Here is a 21,335-nt window from a genome sequence, read left to right as displayed (position 1 = left end):
TGCTCTGTTTTGCAGGTTTATGCAGATGATGTGCTGACAAAAGAGGAGCAGATTGGCCTGTTGGTCGAAGCAAAGAGAAAATGTGAAGATAATATCAAGTCAAGGGGTAAGATACCTGGTGAGTACCCAGTGAGTAGAGTCTGGCTCTTTGCTTTTGGGTTTCTGATCCTTCAGTGAGTATTTTAATTTTGTCAAACTTCAATAGGCTTCTGTGTTCAGATCCAATCTTTCATATTTGAATAACTCCTGATGTTAATATGTTACTATCCAAAAATGAAATACAAAGTGTTGCTCTTTGCTTATGTTGTTGTACAAGCTATTTTGAGTATGCCATATAGACACTGCTAGCTGTGCTGTGGCACTTTATGACAATATGTTCATTTGTATGTAAGACTGATAAAATCTTGTATGTAAGACTGATAAAATGTGAAATTACTAAGAATGGTAATTTCATGTCATTCACCTCCATGCCAACTCCAGACCAGGAAAAGTCTCCCGTAATGTTCTGTATTACAACAAATTTTAAGAAACTTCTGATATAAGTAACGCTATGACAGTATCACGAAGAGGATGCTCAGGATTGTTCATAATTTTCTTGATTTATGTAAAATCCTTTGTTGCACCATTATCTGAAGAGGTTCAACAGAAGTCCCCAGAACCAGCCTTTTTTAATTCAACTTAAATTCAACTAAAAAATACTCTATTTCTCTGGATAGAGCACTGACTCTCTTTCTGGGAGAAGTGAAAAAGTGACAGGCTTTTGTGCGAACCTAAACTCTTTTCAATAGCTACCTTGACATTTTTCACATTTCCCATCCAACAGTCACCTTAGAACTTGCTTAGCAGTTATATGGTTTATAAATGACATCCCCTTGTTTGCATTTCCCCCCTGTGTTTTTCCTGAAACTGAAATTGAAGTCGATCATCGAGGGTTTTTGTGTTTATGGCTGTCCAGAGAAGAAAATTTTCCACCAGACCCCATCGTCTGCTGCATTGGTGGTTACTGTATTATTCTCATCTGATTGTTCAGCAAAGACTGAGGGTTATACAACCAAGTCATTTGTAATACTATATTTGTAACCTCAGAATAATGAGGTCGGCACTAAATTCTTTGACCCTCAAAACGATACTCTTTGTACATGAAACATATGATTAAAAACATACCGTTCACAAAAAAACAAAGCTATTGTTGACTCTCCCCTGTGGTCACATTCCTTTCGGGGTATTACCCAACATTTTATGGTTTTCATAAAAGCCCATGAATCTTATATTAGATTTAAAAAGTCATGCTTACACTGATAACTTTAGTAACTTAAGAGCATCTTTTGTTTAGTCAATGAATGTAGAGCATCCTCCACACTTATTGAGCTGATGCATATATAGTCTTAAACCAAAAAATTGTTTATGAGAGTTACATAAACTTGAAAGAAAATATTTTAGACAAAATTGGTCCATGTCATGGGAAAAAAAAAGTCTGTCAAAACATTCTTTGATCAATCTGTTTATCATATGTACACCAATATTCTTAATCTATTTTGGCATTTCGAGTGATGTTTGTCTGTTATCAGCCTTCAGCATAACACTTCTTTAAAATACCATTTTAAAAACAAGCTTGGGTAGCATTACATTTAGTCTTGACAAAAATTGCATATTTAGTTTATTTAACCAGTCAAGTACAGATAAAGTTTTAGTTTTCTTCCAAAGAATTTGCAAGAGAATAACTGTGTGTCAAACAGAGACCTCAATTAAAAAATGCAAAAGACAAAAGGGCAAAAATATTTAAATCTCTGTCTGCTGTCTTTCTGCAAGACGTTTGCTTAAATGGCTTCTTTTTGGGTAATTATTGTTGGATCACAAGGCTAAATTTGAAAATTGTCTACATTTGACTGATTGCAGGAGCAACACATTCCACTTAAACCGATTTCACTCACCAACATTCAGATATCAGATGGGAATTCTCGCGAAACCTCTTGAGGTCAAACATAAATTCAGAGTTAACAAACATGACTGAAAAGGAAAGAAGCAATGGTGATAGTTTGTGACCTATTTTTAAAAGAGACAAAATAGAAAGAGACGATACTTTCTGTTGTGTGATGGTAATTACTTTTCTCTGTGTTTCTGTCACCTCACTTTCTCGTTGGTTACATATCACATTCAAAAGGCTGCATTCTTGTTTGTCAATAGGAGAACACTCCGCACACTGCAATATTGGGCCAAGACAATCAAACATGATGAATTTCCCCAATTTTAGATCAGAGCCGTTCCAGTGTGCCCCAGAGCGGATCAGATCACTCTTAGCACTCAGCAGGAACATGTTGAGATATTCCAACAGATAATCTCCTCAGATTAGAGCCATTCCAACAATTAGGGTATCATTAAGATTGCTGTAAGTGGAAGATCGGGATCAAAATTAGCAGAGAAATCTTGCTGTGTGAACCTGGCATAAGCTTGTTCCCAGTCCAAAGAGCTGCATGTTATTAGTTCAATTCATCTCTCTAAATTTCCCTTTGGAGCTAGTGTATGTGTGAATGCTTGTTGGACTTGTGTTCTTTGAAGGACGAGTGATCTGTCCAGGATGTACCCTCCTTTTATCCTCTGAGTGAGGGACATAGGCACGAGCTCCTTTGTAAACCTTCAATTATAAGCTGGTAGTCCATGGTTGGCTGGATGGATTATCTTTGCATACCAGGCTTGGCTTACTATCTCTCTCTAAATAGATGTGTTTATTAGAGTACAAAAGAAAATCTAGGTTAAAAGACATATAAGTGCAATTCATTTTACTACTTAGTATCATAGGTGAAGCAGCTTACTGCATGGCAAAGACTCCTGGCTGGTAGATTATATCAAAGCTTTAACCATATCACTTTTATCAGGAAAAAATAGCTCTGAATTGAACAACTTTGAATTGGACTATAACAGAAGAAAAATGCTTAAACTCTAAGTGAACCAGATTTGAATCCATACTGACTCGACAGCATCACACGGTTTCTGCAAATTTGAATATAGTCAGCAGCAATACTCTGGCAGGCTGCAGCATTTGAATAATGCTTAATTTGTTCTAAGCAGTTAAAAGTGTTCAAAGTAAAATTTGCCCAACATGCTATTAAACCATTAATAACACCCTGAACCGAAGATACAAAGCATATGTTAATGAAATTCACATCATATTCTTGGTATCTGAAATGTATAGCTAAAATTGAATTTTCTTTAATATGAGGAATGTTTGTTGGATCTGCATGAGCTGTGTACTTTTAGTTTACTGTTCATACCTGAGTATGAACTTTTGCTCTGTAGCCCATTTGCTTTAGGTTTTGACATGTTGGGCTTTTATGTTGTTATAACTACCATAATTGTTATAACTAGTTATTTGAGCAACTGTGGTATTTCTATCATCTTGAACCTGCATGCTCATTCTCCTCTGACTTCTGACACCAACAAAGCATTTTTGCCCCCATTTTTTCCTTTCTCAACCAATTTCTGTAAACCTACGAGTTGCATGTGAAAATCCCAGATCAGCCCTTGGATGATGCCATTTGACAGGCATCACGGTAACAGCCTTTGAGCACTAGTTTTAGATTTCCAATAACATGGCATATTTTAAAGAAAATTGGAAATAATTGTTAGTGTCATGGGTTGTGGTGGAAGAAACAAAAGCAGGCTGGAGGAAGGTTCAGCACTAAATAAAAGGACAGGGAACCTGTAGTGTTTCAAATTAAAATATGTGTTCTGACAAGGCTTTTTTTTAACATATTAAACATATTTTAAAAATAACAACCTTTTAGAAACTATTAACATAAATTACGTTTAGCTGACACTGCTGTGTTATAAGCAGTTTATTTAGTTGGCTGATATGATTTTCTCACCTTCTAGGAAATTAGATATCATGTTTTCATTAACTCTACACCTAAAAGCATAATTAATGGAAATGAAGATTTGAAAATATCAGCTTGTGTGTGATTACTACACATAATGCATAAAACATAATACATAATACACTCCTTTCACACATATTGAAATGAGTTACTGGAAGAAATAAACTTTGCAGTAATATTCTGAGTGAAGCTCTGTTTAATGCTGGAGGCTCTGGTTTGAGGCTACATCAGAGCATCAGTGTAAGAGAACTGACCCTGCATACCCAATAATTCTGTGCTACACTGTTTGTGATTCATCTGGCATGTATGTGTCTGCCTTCTGACCTCTTTTGGAAGGTTGAACATGTCAGTTTATAAACAAAACAACTGAAGAAATTAGGCTAAACATGTTTCCTTAATGACCAGAAAAACATTTCTCTGATGAGCTTGTGGCATATGCCTGGATGAACACAAACTACATGCTTGCTTAAAGTATGTGAATGGATTTTTGCTTTTTCTCTCAAGATAATGGTTTTTGAATTGCTCTGATTTTGCTTCATTTGATTTTAAAAGCCACATCTGGCATTTTGTAATAATTTAAAGTGGAAAGCAGGAAAAATGTCTTTTCTAATTTTATAGTTCAGTTATGTAGACTTTTAAGATCTTCTGATAAATTCCTGTAAAAACATTGCTCTTGCTTTGTGATGACCTGGCTAAGTGCAATTACTTAACATTTGGAAATGCTTTCCTCTCTTGAACCAGAGGGTTTTCTACCAGATTACTGGGAATTTAGGGGCGATGCGCATCATCCCAAGGTTTTTCCCTATGAGCAGAGATCTCTTATGATGTTCTTGGGTTCTGCATATTTATGTATCAAGATAATTGCTTCCAATGCATCTATTAGTACAGCTTTTCCTATCCACTGTAAGGATTTCTTGATATCAGTTAGTTCTTTAATCTGCTGGTAGTACATGAAGTGCAGAGGCTTATCTAGTCATTGTTCTTTGTGGCCTTTTTGCTCCCTGTGGTTTTCACATAGGATGTGTCTGCCTGGATGTTTCATCTTTAATCCCTGATAGAGGTTATCACTAGTTTCTGACATTTCAACTTATGCTTCGTGTCTTGCAAAAAGGTTTTACACTGTTTGAACTTTTTCACATTTAGTCAACTTATGACCACAAACTTTGATGTATTTTATTGGCATTGTATAGAACAACAAAAGTGAAATGAGACAGAAAGAAAATAGTACATGTTTTTTTTTTTTAATGTTCCATCTAGAAAAATCTAAACCTGTGGTCAAAATATTTTGCTTTCATACCTCTAAATAAAATTAAGTACAACCAATTGCCTTCCTGTCATCTAATTACTCCACTTGTGTAATCTATTCTCTATGTAAATCCAGCTGTTAGTCCTCAAAGATTTGATAGAGAATGTATCATGCAAAGTGGTTAAAGTTGATCCACTTCCAATAAGACAACCTCAAACATACAACCTAAGCAACAAAGGGTATCATGTGGGTTTGATAGTAGTTTAATTAGAATAAATGAATAAATAAATACAAATTCTTGAATATTTATTTTAATTTCTTTTCACTGTTTTGTTCTAATTTTGTCACATAAAGTTCCAGTTTGTGGATGCAATGTGAAAATAACAGAAAAAGGTTTAAAGAGTAGCAGTGCTTTCACAAAGCACTGTATATTATATATATATATTTGATCTTTTTCATAATTTTTCTACAATGTTTTGATAGCACTGCATTTGATTTGGATTCTTTAAATAGACAAAAGTCATCATTACATTGCTGAGACAATGTTTTCCTTGAGGGGGAGCATTGAGGTTTGCCTGGAGAGGACAGTGGAGGGATGTGGGATCAAATCGCCAGACCTTGCCAGTGTGAAAATAGCTCAGCCCTGAAGCTTGTGGTTTTGGGTGTAGAACAACACCGGGGATCATTATAAAAGAACGTATGTATGAGGAGAAAATGCAAAATGTGTTTTGACATCTGCAGCTTGGAATCAAATGGGTTAGGGGGGGAAAGAAAACTTTCTAAAAACCCCAGTGACATCACTAATACCCAAACGCCTTCATAGTCACGTTTATATTTAAATCGTGGTCAAGAAATTTACGGGAAATTGCACACTTGTGTGTGTGTCTTTTTTGGTGTTTAATTTAAGCCTGTAAGTAGGTGGTCTTTATGGTAATAACATCTATGGCAAAAGGAAAGCAGCTTTTCTACTTTTACTTCCAGGATGTGTGGTCAGTGTGATTTTTGAAACTAAACTATGTTTTTCTCCCACCAATGATCTACAGGAATCAGTCAGCTCCACCAAGTCTACCCTTTAATTTCATGCACTCAGTGACAAACGAATAAAATGCAAGTCGCTGTAGCGTCACATGGTTCTTTGCAACTCACTCAAGGAATGAGAAAATAATGGATCTACTGCAAAGACGGGATCATTTAAGTTTTATGTACAGCTACTTATTAGTGGTCAGAGTGGTCAGATGTTTTCAATAAGACAACATAAATGCCAAGCCTTGAGAGGGAATTTTGCCATGATTTTGTGGAGAAAAGAATGCTACTCCCACTATTACATCCTGGGATCAACAAGCTTTCTATTTACCAGACTATCTCTCAATAGTTGGATAAATGGATAGACCTAGAAGTAACCTATGTCGCACAGTAATTAAATTTATCCATAATAGTCCATTTAGAGTGCTATTATGCAGCCAGTTTTGCAGAAAAAAGTTTATAAATTAGATCCATGCTGAAACCATTTCTATACAATAGAAAACTTGTATGATTCTCAAAACAATAAAGCACTTATGGAAACTTGGCGCAACTGCCAGATGTGGCTTTTAAAATCAAATTAAGCAAAATCAGAGCAATTCATAAACCATTATTGTGTTAACAAACACAGTAGATTCAATTGGCACCTTGTTGTCAACATACTGGGAACACGATTATGTTGCAACAAATGGGAAGTAGTGTGAGAGTGTGCGTTTCATTGAACGACCCCTACTTTCCTTTGACTCAACACAAAAAAAGGTCTTATTTACTGTCAGACTCACCGCAAATTACACGGTTGCTTCTAATTTACATAAACACACAACTCGAGGGACTGGCCTACTTTTTAAAAAGAAAACACTACCCTAAAAAATGAACACCACTGCTGCTCTTCTGTATGTTAGTTGAGATTTGTTGTAATACTGTAATCATAGCAGAGAGCAGAGCTTTGTGGTCTTTTTTTTTAAGTCAATGTTGTTTTTGTCCTCAGATGGCTTTTGTTCACCAGAGTGGGATGGCATTGTGTGTTGGCCTGAAGGACATCCTGGAGACCTTGTGTTCACATTGTGTCCAGACTATATTCATGACTTCAATCACAAAGGTAGGACTTGGTCTCCAGAGTTGTGACTTTTTTAAATTGATTTAATTTGATAGAAAACCCTTTTCTTAATTTACATGTAAATTGGCCCTTTCATATTTTGAACTCATTGTTCTTTGGGAATTCTGGATTTAAACTTGTGCTGCCTCTATCTGATTTTACATTTATGAGAATTAATGTGAACAAATTCAAGATTTTTTTTGAGTCTTTAAATCCTTTTACCAGATTTATGAGCTCATTTTAAGCCAGGAGCAAACCAAATTAAATGTAAGTGATTTAAAATTGGTATGCTTCTTTCAGAATGATTTTCCTTATTAGAAAGGCATTTTTGCCCTTTCCAAAAATAATTGAAAATGACTTTTTCATAGATCATTTATAGTACTTGAATTTTATATAAGATATCCATATGTCTAACGATGTTAGAAAAACCCACAGGCAGTCATAGCGTCCCGTTTTTCACATGGCTGTACATGTTTTCTGCAGGTTTTAGTTTATGTATCCACTGTCCTAAACACAAATAATAATACAAAACGCCGGCTTATAAAAACATGCTGCACTTTAATTGTGATTTTTAGGATAGTTACTGATGTTTTACATATTTCTCCTGTGAGACTTGGTTGATTATGCAGCTTGAATCTATAATTAAAACCTAATGTTTTTTTTTTCTTCTCATCCTTTTGGTATGTAGGACTGGCATACCGTCGCTGTGACAGCAATGGAACGTGGGAGCTCGTCTCAGTCAACAAAACATGGGCCAATTATAGTGAATGTTCAAAATTCCTCCACATTCACGACTATATCCATGAAAAGGTGGGACGCTTATCTTTTCTGCTTGCATCCCTAATTCTAATTATGAGCAACAGCCATGCACCAACAGGCCAAACTCTCATACTCAAGACATTGCAACCATCCTCAGTTACACAACAAAAACATGTAATTAGAATTCCTGTGAAATGAGTAACACATTACAGTATATTTTTTCATTATTGTGCAGCATTAATAAACTATTATGTTATGAGTTTAATTTTTAGAGATAATGAGAGGGTGGCAGTGTGGTTGTGCTTTGAAAATGCATCTAATTAGCTAAATTCCTGCTCAAATATGCAGCATTGTCTTATTTCTTTGATTTAATAATATGACATACAAATTATACTGCTCAAAAAGAAGTTGGTGTTGAAACACTGTAGCTCCTCTCTTTATACTAGTTTTGCGGTTTGAGAGAGAGAGAGAATGAGAGAGATAGATAGAACAGTCTTAAGGCTAAAAAAGTCTTACTGCTGTTTGCCTCAAATGATTGGTAAGGCGACATGGCTGCAACTCATTCCAGATCCTCAAGGTGTTTGATGGAGTTTCTGTCAGGGCTCTGCACAGGATTTTTCAAAGTCCTGTTCACACTTTTATCAAAACTGACATTTTCTGAGCTGTTTGCAGATTTCGTCCACACTCAAAAGATTCAGTTTCTTTCAATCACAGTTTATGTTGCATATAACTGAATTCACAGAGATTGTTAAAAACAATGTCCTTTTTGGTTTGTAACTTTCACTGAATTGGGTGTCATTGAGATTAAAAATATTTTATAGGAGTTTCCTGGTCAAAAGCAGCACCAATATAGAAGTCAAGTCTGCAGGATCGCATTTCCTTTCGATGTTAGAAATCACAACCACAACAGAATGGCATTTTATATAGGTTTATTCCACTTCTGTATCACCTTCTCCTGCCTGTGTTTCCAATAAGGTACAAATGTAACTTGAACAAGTTAATGCCTGAGTGGACAGGTGATCAGTGTCAGCAAAACACAATTTACAATTACAATTTTTGGGAGTCATTGGCCTAGCACTGCTTTAGACATGCTGTTAATCTTCTAAAATTTGATGCAGCTAATGCTAATATGTATGACATTATTTTAATTGGAATTCCAGTGTAGATACATATATTTAAATGACAAAAACTACCAGTTTGATATAATATGAGAAGCTGGGACCTAGATCTGAAAGTCAAGTGGCTCTCACTTTGGCCATGAAGACATTAACAAAATCTTTGAAATTCTACCTGTGTTATTGTTATTGTTATGTCTTTACTAATCATCTTTCAGTGCAGTTAGATAAGAGTATAAGCAGAGTAAGTCCACAGATGTAGTTTTATCCATGTTGAACTGTTTTTTCCCCTAATGACAATATGCGTCCTCATGTTTTGACTTGAGGGTATTTTTAGCTTGTTCTGTCTTAATGGTTGGAGAGAAAAAGCAATAATTACACAATTAGGACCAATATTGAGATGATGTTTAGCACTAGCTGCTAAAATTACTTTTTTTAATGCATCATAAAAGTATGTTATAGTCCACATGTTGTAATGAGGACATGGAGCAATAAATATGCAATAGCATATATTTAGCATAATAAAACTTGCAAAAAAAGAGAATAACACATTATCATTGTAAATTCTGTGTTCTTACCTTTTTCTATTAGTCTCATTTTCCCACTTAGATGCTATTGTATCTTTATAGAAGATACATTTAGTACTCCTGATATTAGTTATGTTTGTATTCATGACTCATTTAAAATACAACCTCCAAACTTTTAAGTCAAAGGCACTTTTCAAATAGTGTTAATGTGTTCTAAACTTTGATTCTCTCTCCTTTTAGCTTCTAAAAAGAACTGTACAGCTGTCGCTTTAATGTCTTCGGAAGTTGACTTTTTCCCCAAGGAGCACTTCCAGTAGTTAATCAGAAATAAATATGCACAGAGTGAAGCATGCACAGAAAAAGCTGCCATACCGCAGACCCTTGCCACAACTGAGAGACACGTTTTTCCTGGCTCAAGATCCTGATACTAAATGATAACAGCAGCACAGCTTTCAAGAGGTTCATTGGCTTCTGAGCATATTGATGTAGAGGTTTTGGTAGAGGATCAGTTTACCAGTTCCTACCTGCCAAGCAACTACTGCATGTTGCTTTCACATTTCAAAACTTGACATTTTTCTTTGACAGGGTAGGAATAAATTGACCAAGCCCTTAAGAACAAACTTTGATTACAATGATGCAAGTACTCATTATACAAAAGTTATTGACTGTTTGACTGTGGTTCTCAAACTGTGAAAAAATGGAACTTATGTTATTTTTATTTGTTATATTTTTGTAGAAAAAATGCACAAGTTGAACCATAGTATTTTGAAAAAGTGGGAAGAATTATTTTCTTTTTATATGATTATATTTCATGCTTGTATGGTTTAATGTAAAGCTTCATTTGTTCTTTTTATGTATTTGTTGTATTCATATATGTTCTTTGATTTATGGAGAGCCCTTTGATCTACCTTGTGTATAAAGGTGCTTTCAAATGAATTTGCCAAGTCATATGGTGTGTTCATTCGGGAGCTGTAGCACACATTTGTTTTGGTCTCTGGCGTGTTAAAGATATGTAGATTCATTCTCTACAGATCAAAAATAATCTGTGACAGTCAGGATCTTATGGTGATCAAACTGTTAAAAAAACAAACATAACATACTTAAAAGAAAATAAAAAAATCTGGGTTTCTTTTATTTCTGCTTGAAAATCATATCTGGATTTGTGGTGCAGCATAAAAATATTGAGATCAATATCATTATGCATTTACAACAGTTTGTTTCAAAAATGATTTGATTCCCCTAATTAATGTTGGGAATATGCAAATGAACTCAGTTGTATGTCTGTTCATTATGGCTTGCACTATTTCTTTGCTTACACATTTACTTCAGATGTTGATGATGTGTCAACTTCTTATATTTACCTCACAGAATAGGTTGTCCTATAATGTTTGAATAGAAAATATATTTTTTTAAATCTCCCTAATAGAATATGAGGGATTGGGGTCAAAACTTGCACTAAATCAACATTTTAAAAGGAACAAACATATCTCTCAAATAGGTGCTGTGCTGACGCTTTGCATATTTATCTTTCACAGGAGGTTTTCCACCGTTTGTACATCATCTATACCGTTGGATACTCCATCTCTTTGGGCTCAATTATGGTGGCTGTTGTCATCCTGGGATATTTTCGGTGAGTCTACTCCGTTCCCTTCTTTTATTCTTCTAACCTCAGATGTTCCCAAGGGACAGATTTTGACACCAGGTGAGACGCTAAGGGTGGATCATCAGGAAGTTTGATGCTTAATAATAGTGAGTGGATTTTTTTAGTCATGCAAGGAGCACATAAATGTCAAGATGATTGTTAAATCGAGCTGTCATTTAAAAACACTATTTTCCATTTATTAAGGAATTAACGTAATACTGCATATGCTGCATTACATGTGCAAACTGTATTAAACACCACATTTGATGTTCACTTTGACTTTAAACAGAATACAATCTGATTACGTCTCAAGCACTGACTACCTCCTGGCTTGCAATAATACAGACCTCATTGCCTGACATTTACAACCTTTTTAAATTTTCATGCTGGATTCTGATGTTTAGACTTTGTATGTGTGCTAAGAAAGAAATCATTATTGTATAGAAACAATTAAGAATAAAATGTTGCTTCAAAATGTTTGGTTTTGTAATAAAAAATGTCCAAATTGGTGCTGACAGTGCGGTGCAAGAATAAACAGTCCTCAAATTTTATCAAGGGCTGTGAATACATGTTATCTCCTTCTATGGGATAAAATGTAATGTTTTATGTGAATTTTCTGTTATAATATAACTTAAAGTTGTACAAAATTGATCCTTCTCAGGTGTTTCCTTTTACAAATAAAAATCCAAAAAGGGTTACATGCAGTTTCAAAGTTCACCGGAATCAATACTCTGCACAGTCATCTTTCAAAGTAATGACAGACATAATCACATCTTAAGTTTGAAATTTGTTACCCATTCTTGTTCTGAACCTACATGGCCTTGTGTGAAAGAGTAATTGCCCTCTAAACCTAATAACTGGTTGGGCCACCCTCAGCAGCAAAGACTGCAATCAAGCATTTGTGATAACTTGCAATGAATCTTTTACTGTGCTGTGGGAGACTTCTGGCCCTCTCATTTTTGCAGAATTGTTGTAATTCAGTGGCAAGGAGGGCTTTTGAGGTTATGACACAGCATCTTAATAGGATTTGCGGTGGTGGTGCAAGGGCGTGGCATGTCGGCTTGGATTTTTTATCCCTTAATAATAAACACCTCCCTTTAAGTAATGCATTTTATGCTTACTTGTGTTGTCTTCAACTAATATGTAAAGTACTTTGATGTTCTGGAACACTTTAGAGTGACAAATACATGAAAAAAGGAAATCAGGAAGAGGGCAAACACTTCTTCACGCCACCTTTAACAAGTCCGATCCTTGAGAGCTGTCCTCCAACTGCGAGATTCATCCCTGCTCCAGCACACCTGACTTATATTTCAGAATTACCTCCTTGACATCTCATGCAGCTCTGAAGAGACCTAGATTCAGGTGTTAAACCCAAAGAATTTGTTTAATAGTAGGAGTAGTAAAGCAGCTACTCCTACTATTAGGAGTAGTATAGTAGCTCTCAAAGCCTGGACTTGGCCAGCCTCTATCTAATCCATTCCATTGTATCTTTGGCAGAAGGCTTTGAGTTGTTGTCCTGTTTGAAAGTGACCCTCCACCTCACTGGCAATTGGTTATACTGGACTTAATTTAGGAGTAACATAGTAAAGTGACTTGTTAGAGATTTTTTTGCTTTTGCAAGCCAACCAATTAAAAATAAATCTTCCAGTTAAAAACTATGTTTTTGGTTTATGCCTTAAATTCCCAATGAAAAATCCTGTAGTGAAAAAGTTTTGTGAATACTTTTCCTCGGCTTTATAGTTTATTTTACTTATTTTTCTTAAAATCTTACTTCTGAAATGGAGAAAAAGTCTGTAACAAGGTTGAATTTAGACCATTTTGTTTCACGCTGAGCAGATTGGTCAGTATTTGCTTATTTTGTGAGGCACAGGGAGTATCAAGAATCGATGTAAAGGCCCTGTTTACTAATGTTCCAACTGACGTAACTTACAGTACACACAGTCAGTCAGAAAGGTTTTAGGAATGCTTCCAACTGGCACCAGGAAGTATACGTGCCAAATGAGTTTAATAAGTTATCCCAGGGGCCCATCTGACATTCTGGCACCAGACTGCGAAGTGCAACAGCCATGTCCCCCCTTCAACACATCAGCTTTTAGAAAGGAGAGCTCATAAACATTTTCCAGAGGGAGCAAAGGGATATTTTACATTAGCACTTGCTTGCAGGGCCTTTTTTTTTCACCTGGGATGTGTGCTGGATTGGTTTTTCCTGAATCAATAGTCCTCTGAGGGCACCTTGTCAGTTCATTAATGAGATTTAGTGAAAGAAATTGTGGACAGAGCTGATGGTGGATACAGCAGTTTCATTTCTGTCTCTGGTAGACGTGTAGCCTTAAAATTGTTGGCACCAATAAATAGTCAGCAAATATTTCCTTTGCCATTTTTTTACTGTAATAACTTAACCTTAAAGTCTATTGACCCAGCAAATTGAGCCCAGCGGATCGTGACGCCAAAGGTCAAGCCGCAAGGAATGTTTAGGATGTTCTGGAAGTGTTTGAGACTGATAAAATTTGCATACTTCTCCAACTGCTGCACACATGCTTACAATTTGTTTTACACTTTAATTTGAGCATGGCGATCTGATAACCGTGCTTTTCCTAAAACTGAAGAATGTGTTATAGTCAGCTCAGAATTCAGCTGGCTCTAATTAGGATGAGCATAGTTTATGTTCGATGTGGTTTTGGCCGTTCAGACACTAATGCACACTTTTATAAAACTTTTGAAACTGTTTAAAAACATTTTTTTAGTAAATAACCTTGCTGATGTTTTTTTTTTTTTTTTTTTTTTTTTTCCCAGACGGTTGCACTGCACCAGAAACTACATCCATATGCACTTATTTGTGTCCTACATGCTACGAGCTGTAAGCATATTTGTGAAAGATATAGTTCTCTACCCTGGATCTGCTTTGGAGAACATGGAGGGAGTCACAATGGAGGACTTCAAGTCCATTACTGAAGCCCCACCTGCCAGCAAAACACAGTTTGTAAGTTAATCCCATGAGTCCTTTAGTAAATGCAGGAACATAGAAACTGTTTTTATGTGTGGTCAAAGGCATGCCTATTTGTACACGATCAACTGTGAGATCTATTTGCACACAGATTACTTGAGTATCAATGTTCACTAGAGTTTAGCATTCTGCTTCCGAGGTGGAAGTGATGCATGGCCTAAAACTCACCAACTTTTCCTGCATTGGAGAAAATGAACTGCCCTGTCTTTCACCCTGCCAGGATTTTACTAAGCCAGCACTTGGCTTCCCCTTTCAGAGTAAAGCTAGAAAATGGGAAATTACTGTTTACCTTTCACAGTTACCTTAAAATACAAACATTTGTGTAATATATTCTTACAGGTCACAACTTTCCTTGTGTTTAACTAAATCAACCAAAACAAACTACAGAAGCTTTGAACTTGTTTTTTTTTATGCATGTATTTTGGCTTGCTGTATTAATTAATTCAAACCATCATTCAAGTTAATAGAAAAAAAAGTAAATATCCAAATGAATGCAGAAACTGGTCTTTTCTATATCATATGTTACTAAATCACAAATAAAAACTAAAAGATAAACAAATTTTGTAATATATGTAAAAACTACATTATGAAAAGTTCCAGGCAGGATGACTCCACAATTGTTAGCACTATTGCCTCACAGAAAGAATGTCTTGGGTTTGGAAAGCCACATTTTACTAAGGTTCATAAATCAATGAGTCTCACAATCTGTTAAAAATCAATCAGCCTCATAAGCCAATGGTTCCCAACTCAGTGACAAAACCTCCAATTGTATATTTTTGGACTCCTGGATACCACCTAAATGGAATCAGTTGTTATTATAAGTAGACCAATAGTCCAATGAAAACACTTGGAAGGTATTTGGAGAAAAGCAGTGCTATAACAAACAAATTCAGATCTTTTAAATTAGAAGGTGCAGGGTCAGACTTAAAGTTAGGTCAGTCCCGACAAGGAAGACAATTACAAGAGGCCACATCCATATTTCTCTGCATAAGGTTAACTGGTCACCATAAATTGGCCAAAAGTATGTCTCAGTGTCTTATTGTTTGTCCATCTTGTGTTGCTTTGTGATCTTCTGACTAGCTTTTTAGAATATAGCATGCTCCCCACCCATTGACCAATGGAAGCTTAGGCCAGCTATGACCCTGCAAGATCGATGCATATGAAAAATTTAAGTGTACATGAGGAAGTTTCCTCTCTAAAACAATTGGACAATCTGAACTTTTAAAGAGTATATCAATAATAAATCACAAAGGGATGTGCTAAAAGAAGACACCAGTGACATGTTAGCAGCAGGGAAAGATTACATTGGATTCACAGCTATTAATGACGACACACCAGTGCTGCAGCAATAGCTGCAGCCATGTGGAGGTTTGACCTCACTTTGAGTCAAATCAGTCAATGGCTAAATCAATCTTGTCATCTGTGACACATCCATATGATGTCAGTACACAGCAATGCATCTGTGCTGATATAAAATAAGTTTGACTTATTATCAGAAGTGTACATTTTGTCAAAGTATTTGTGGATTTTTACTTTAGACTGAGAAAGCAATATATATGTATTTCTACATCAATGTTAATTCTTTTTGTTTTTCAAATTAAGTAGGATTCCTTATTCTTCCTACAAGGCAGCTACATAAAAGCATTAATTTTTTTCCTTTTAAAAGATTAAAAGTAGCTACAAGTAAAACCTGCAGACATGCACACCTTCTACTATATGTTTCTCTGTGATGATTAACTCAAAGCTTTAGCATATTTTATGTAAATGAAAAATGATAGAAATTGTCCGATAAAGTTGACATGGGAAAAGCTTTGTCTTTCATAATTAATTGAGGCTCTAGATTAGAGAAAGAGAGCTTAAAGGCAATGCCAAAACAATTTTGCATACATTCCTTTAAAAGGTATGCATTTTGTGATGTAGCTTTCAAGAAACTGGGATGGCTGTATCAAAAGAAAGATTTTCTTCTGAGAGATCATTGTTTAAAGTTGCTTTTAAATGAAGGGTTTGCTAGTTCAGTTTCAATTTTTGCTGTATGACACATCCACAACACAAATTATTTTCATGACAAGGATCTGAACTATTTTATATTAATGCGCTATGATAAAATTTTGAGAGCAAGAACTTCAATTAGAAAAAGCAGTCAGTTTGGTTAATTAGTAGAAAAATAATTGTAGTCTGGATCAAATAACATGACTGATGAGCGCTAACTGAAAGCACGCACCAATAACTATGTAAATACAGGCAAGATGGGAATAATGCATGAGGTTAGGGAAAGAAGGATAAATAAAGCATGTAAAGAAAAAAGAAGCAAAGAGAAAAGGCTTTCTAGGAGCTTAAATGAGGGAAAACAAAACAATCCTTGCAAAACAACATTTTTAATTTTGTACTCTCTGCAACAGTTCATGGAACTGAGAGTTTCTTAATTAGAAATAATGCTACAGTGTGCCACATTTGTTTTTAACCATGAGGATATCTGACAAAAATTCAGAGAAATCTTGGGTGTTTATAAGCATTAGTGATAGCAATAAATTAATTCTGAGAATTACTTCATTCAGTGCATTTTAAGTTGGCTTTGGTTGTGTTTTAATTCAGTTCATTTCAACTGATTCCTGTGTGTTGCTAAGATGCGCCACTCAAGAATCATGACAGTTACTTGGAGTTGCATAATTAACTTGACACTGTTATTGCGATTCAAGTGATATTTGAATGTTGGACTCTAGAGTTGAACTAAGTTCTTAGCAGACATCGACAAGATTAGAATCGGTAAACATAATAGCAAACCAAGGACATCAAAATAATTCACCTGGGTGGTTTTTCATGATGACTGTTGATTAATTTGCTCTGCTGTGTCTGCTTTTTTTTAATAGATTACCTGCAAGGTGGTGGTGACCTTGTTCATGTACTTTCTGGCGACCAATTACTACTGGATTCTTGTGGAGGGCCTTTACCTGCACAGTCTCATTTTTATGACTTTTTTCTCAGACAAAAAGTATCTTTGGGGATTTACACTGATTGGATGGGGTGAGTTCTGATACTTTTATATTGCACCTATTGGATTGACCCACACTAATTAGTGAAGAATTGTGAAGTGAAAAACAAAAAAGAAATGACTTTCAAGATACTTTACAAAAAAAAAAAGATTCTTAGAAAGAAAAAGCATGGTATACATTTGTATACATATAGTTGGAAAACAAATCTCATGCAAGAAGCCCACTGATTGCACAGGATTTTATTTTGATATTGAAGAGGAAGTGGGACAGGATAGAAATGTTTGCCAGACTCTTTAGATTTTTACATGGTAAAAATTTTCCGGTCCATGTAAATCAATGAAAAGTGTCAGTGCCCACATAATCGGTATCTATTGCTTGAAGATTGCTGTAACATGAAATAAAAAAATTCAAAACTTTTTTGCAAGATACCTGCATGAAGATTGTTACTAGTTCTAGACAGTTGACTTTTGATCAAACAAACTTTATTAATTATAAAATGTCTGAGTTTTTTTTTTTTTTTTTTTTCACTTTTATGAAAAAAGTTAAAAGCTGTAGGAAGCATTGTCACATTGTCACAATATCATTGATGATATTGATTTATGGAAAAAAGTAAAAGCAGTGAGTAAAATCTCTGTTTGAACGTGGGTTTTACGGTTCCTGCATTGTACACACTGTGCGTATAGTTCACATAAGCACAGCGCATACAATGTGGATGCTGTCCTATCCAATTTCCACTCATACAAGATAATCGAACATAGCAATTTGGACACTTTTCAGAATATGCTTACATGAAAGCAAATTAGAATTTTTTTCTAATTAATTTTCTAGGAGTACCAGCTGTGATTGTGACAATCTGGGCCACTGTGAGAGCCACGCTTGCTGACACAGAGTAAGTGATCTGCATAATTAATATCCCTATTATTCCTGTCAAATTTTTATCTGATAAGGCTGATGTTCCTTGAAGCTGATGATTAATGATCTTGAATCAAGCCTCTGTTTATAGTTTAAGTATTTTTAAGTTTCTATATGTTCTATAGTCTGGCCAGCACCTTGGAGGTCAATTTTTATCTTGAACCTTATTTAATTCGGTAAATCTTAAAAGGTAAAAAAAATAACTTTTAACTAGAGATACAACATATAATTAGAAAATTGCTTATGATTTGCATTAATTGTGCATTGCACTTACTATTTACCCTTTACCATGAGCATTTGCAATATTTACTGAAAAGTGATGTCATCAGTATTTCTAGCTATTCTCTTTGAATGTCAAAGTCCAAAAATGCTTAATAAAGGCATCAGATTTATTTGGCATTTAAATGTGTAATTTTGTCATGCCACAAATCTGAATTTACTACTTATTGCGAAAACCTTGGGATGTGAATTAAGAAATATTTAAATGAATGAATGATTCTCAAACTCACTGGTTAGTTGGTGTAGGAAAACCTTGATGTTTTTGTTCATATTTCCTTGTTTAGATAGTATCTTAAAAAAGTTTCAGTCAGAATAATGGACTTTGCAAATCATATATTAGCCATTGGCCAGTCACTGGCATCAAGGTACACTAAGACTTTAAAAAAGGTTTACTGTTTGAATGTCTGACATTTTTCATCATTTAATATCTACTATTAAAAACCTTTTAAAAGTGACTCCAGCTAACTTTGTAGACAAGAAAGTAATGTATTATTACCCACTGTGCAGCTGTCTAAGAGAAGGTTGTAACATTTTTATTTCTTATATTTCCCTAAAAAAATGATAAAAAGAATTAGTCACTGACTAAAATTCACTTCTTTTGGTCTCAATTCCTGCTGCCCCTACCTGAACCGGAAAAATTAAATTTAAAGTCAAGCTTTGAAGCTGACATAAAATAAATGGAGAGAAGTTGTGATCCACTCTCAAAAGTCCAACTCATCAGGCAAAAAATGACAATGGCAAGGTTAAACATCAAAACCCTCCGATAATTACCATCACCTTGAGTGTCTGCTTTGATCTGTGTTAGGACCGACTGACACTGTGTTCAGCACCTGTTGAATGGAACTAGACCACATATTTTCCTTCTAAGTGGGTTGAAGTCCCAAAGATAATTTCTGCTTACATTCCAGGTCTTTTGGGGCAGAAAAAAAAACAGCCCAGCATGACATTTACAACTTAAGCATTTCCCTGAAGCTGTAAAACAGCACAGAGACAGCATAGTGCTTAGATCTAGATGCATGAGTATCAAACTGAAAGGAGCGGATTCAGAATCAATATATGGAATATTTAGTGATTTTAATTCCCAGCAAGCGAGCAATTTCCTTAGCCCTTTGAATGACACAGAACAAGTTGGAGAGATGTATTTGAATCTCAGGAGGAATAAATCAGTTCAAGGGGGATTAAAATCTGAACTTTAATATGAGTGCTTTGAAAAATCTAATTAGTTTTCATATAACACTTGTGTCTGGAGGTGTTATAAATCTAGAGAAGATGGGGGACAAAAACAATGTCCTGTCAAATCTCTGTCTCATTCCTATTACATCGTGAATCAATGCCAGATATCATTTAAGACACTAAAGTGGAGAAGAGAGATTCTGAATCTGCTTACCCACTTAACCCTTCTTTAGCTTTTCCTGAACCCTTACCTACTCATCTTGCTGTTTATTTCTGCAGGTGTTGGGACTTAAGTGCAGGCAATTTGAAATGGATATATCAAGTGCCTATTCTGGTGGCGGTGGTGGTAAGTATATGCTTCCAGTTTGTACTTTATTTCCTTGGTGTGCAGGAAATTACACCACTTGACGGCACCTGTGGCCTAACAACTGTTGAATGAGAAAGAGCTTATTATGTTTCCAATTATACCTAATCCTAACATTATGTTTCTACTTTCTCTTCAGATTAATTTTATTTTATTTTTGAACATCATCAGAGTCTTGGCAACTAAGCTACTAGAAACCAATGCTGGGAGATGTGATACCAGACAACAGTACAGGTATGGAGAAGTCTTAGAAACATTTGATTCAGAATTCCTGAAGCTGTCCTTCTCCATTGGTTTGTCATGTGTTGTTTGCCAACAGCAAGCCCTCTTCAATGGGAGTAGATGGAATTGCATGTCTTATGTTCTTTATTACACCTAAAATAGAATCAAACATTTTTTAAAATACAATTTTTACACAATTTTTCTTTTAGAATATGTTGGTAATTGCAAATATCACATCAGTGTTACAGGATCACACATCAAGATTAATTTAGAAGTGCAAAGAGGAGGAGGCCCACAATTAACTTATGGAAACAATAAAACATTTTTTCTTCAAATAGTTGGAATATCTGGCCATATGTGGGATTTTGGTCATTTTATAGACCTATTTCATCTCTTTCCACAAGATGATCGTGTCATCTTAAAATGTCTTTCTTCATGTCTCACCCCACTTATGTTTCATGTTCACATATGACAACAAATGTAGTGGGGTGAGCAAAAGTGTGAGAGTAGCTATAATTACAAAGTTTGCATTTTTGAAACTTGTTTTTGCTATTTTTAATGTTGTTGCTTTTCTTTTGAAAATAATCTTTAGGCTGTGAAATGTTCTGTTGCAGAAAGCTCTTGAAGTCTACGCTGGTGCTGATGCCACTGTTTGGAGTCCACTACATTATATTTCATGCCATGCCATACACAGAGGTCTCTGGAATACCATGGTTGATACAGATGCACTACGAGATGCTTTTCAACTCCTTCCAGGTACAAAAATCAGTTTGACCTGACTGGGATTTGTCCACAAGGTTTATGTTATCATCATTCAACAGCTACAGATTGTCAAACTGTTTTTCATTGTTTGATTACCGATTTCTTAGAAGATCCTCATTAAGATACAGAAAATGGCAGGGATACTGATAACTGTGAATATCAAAGAAAATGTCAAATTACACAGCTTAAATGCCATATTAAGCATGTGCTCACTGCTTAATTTTGCATAATGTATAAACCAGATTTTTTTTCTCTCTCTCTTTTAGGGTTTCTTAGTTGCAATCATATACTGTTTTTGCAATGGGGAGGTAAGAATTGTGCTTTGAAACATTCTTTTCAATGTCCATGACTG

The 21,335-nt window shown here is 35.3% G+C and overlaps 1 protein-coding gene across 1 annotated transcript in view; it reads left to right on the top strand.

The window, feature by feature from the left end:
- pth1r (parathyroid hormone 1 receptor) overlaps window positions 1–21,335 on the top strand; it is a 52,909-nt gene that overhangs the window by 27,949 nt on the left and 3,625 nt on the right. Inside the window, exons 2-12 of the mRNA XM_055033576.1 lie at window positions 16–118; window positions 7,127–7,237; window positions 7,923–8,044; window positions 11,171–11,265; window positions 14,071–14,257; window positions 17,149–17,302; window positions 18,100–18,160; window positions 19,915–19,981; window positions 20,139–20,233; window positions 20,836–20,977; window positions 21,250–21,291. Of these exons, the coding sequence (XP_054889551.1) occupies window positions 16–118; window positions 7,127–7,237; window positions 7,923–8,044; window positions 11,171–11,265; window positions 14,071–14,257; window positions 17,149–17,302; window positions 18,100–18,160; window positions 19,915–19,981; window positions 20,139–20,233; window positions 20,836–20,977; window positions 21,250–21,291 (1,179 nt within the window). The remainder of the gene's footprint in view (window positions 1–15; window positions 119–7,126; window positions 7,238–7,922; window positions 8,045–11,170; window positions 11,266–14,070; window positions 14,258–17,148; window positions 17,303–18,099; window positions 18,161–19,914; window positions 19,982–20,138; window positions 20,234–20,835; window positions 20,978–21,249; window positions 21,292–21,335) is intronic.

This window comes from Poeciliopsis prolifica, unplaced genomic scaffold (assembly GCF_027474105.1).
Source record: "Poeciliopsis prolifica strain line A6 unplaced genomic scaffold, Auburn_PproV2 SCAFFOLD008, whole genome shotgun sequence".
Lineage (NCBI taxonomy): Eukaryota > Metazoa > Chordata > Actinopteri > Cyprinodontiformes > Poeciliidae > Poeciliopsis > Poeciliopsis prolifica.
Note: the sequence above shows the minus strand (reverse complement) of the source record. Positions and strands in the feature narration are given on the sequence as shown.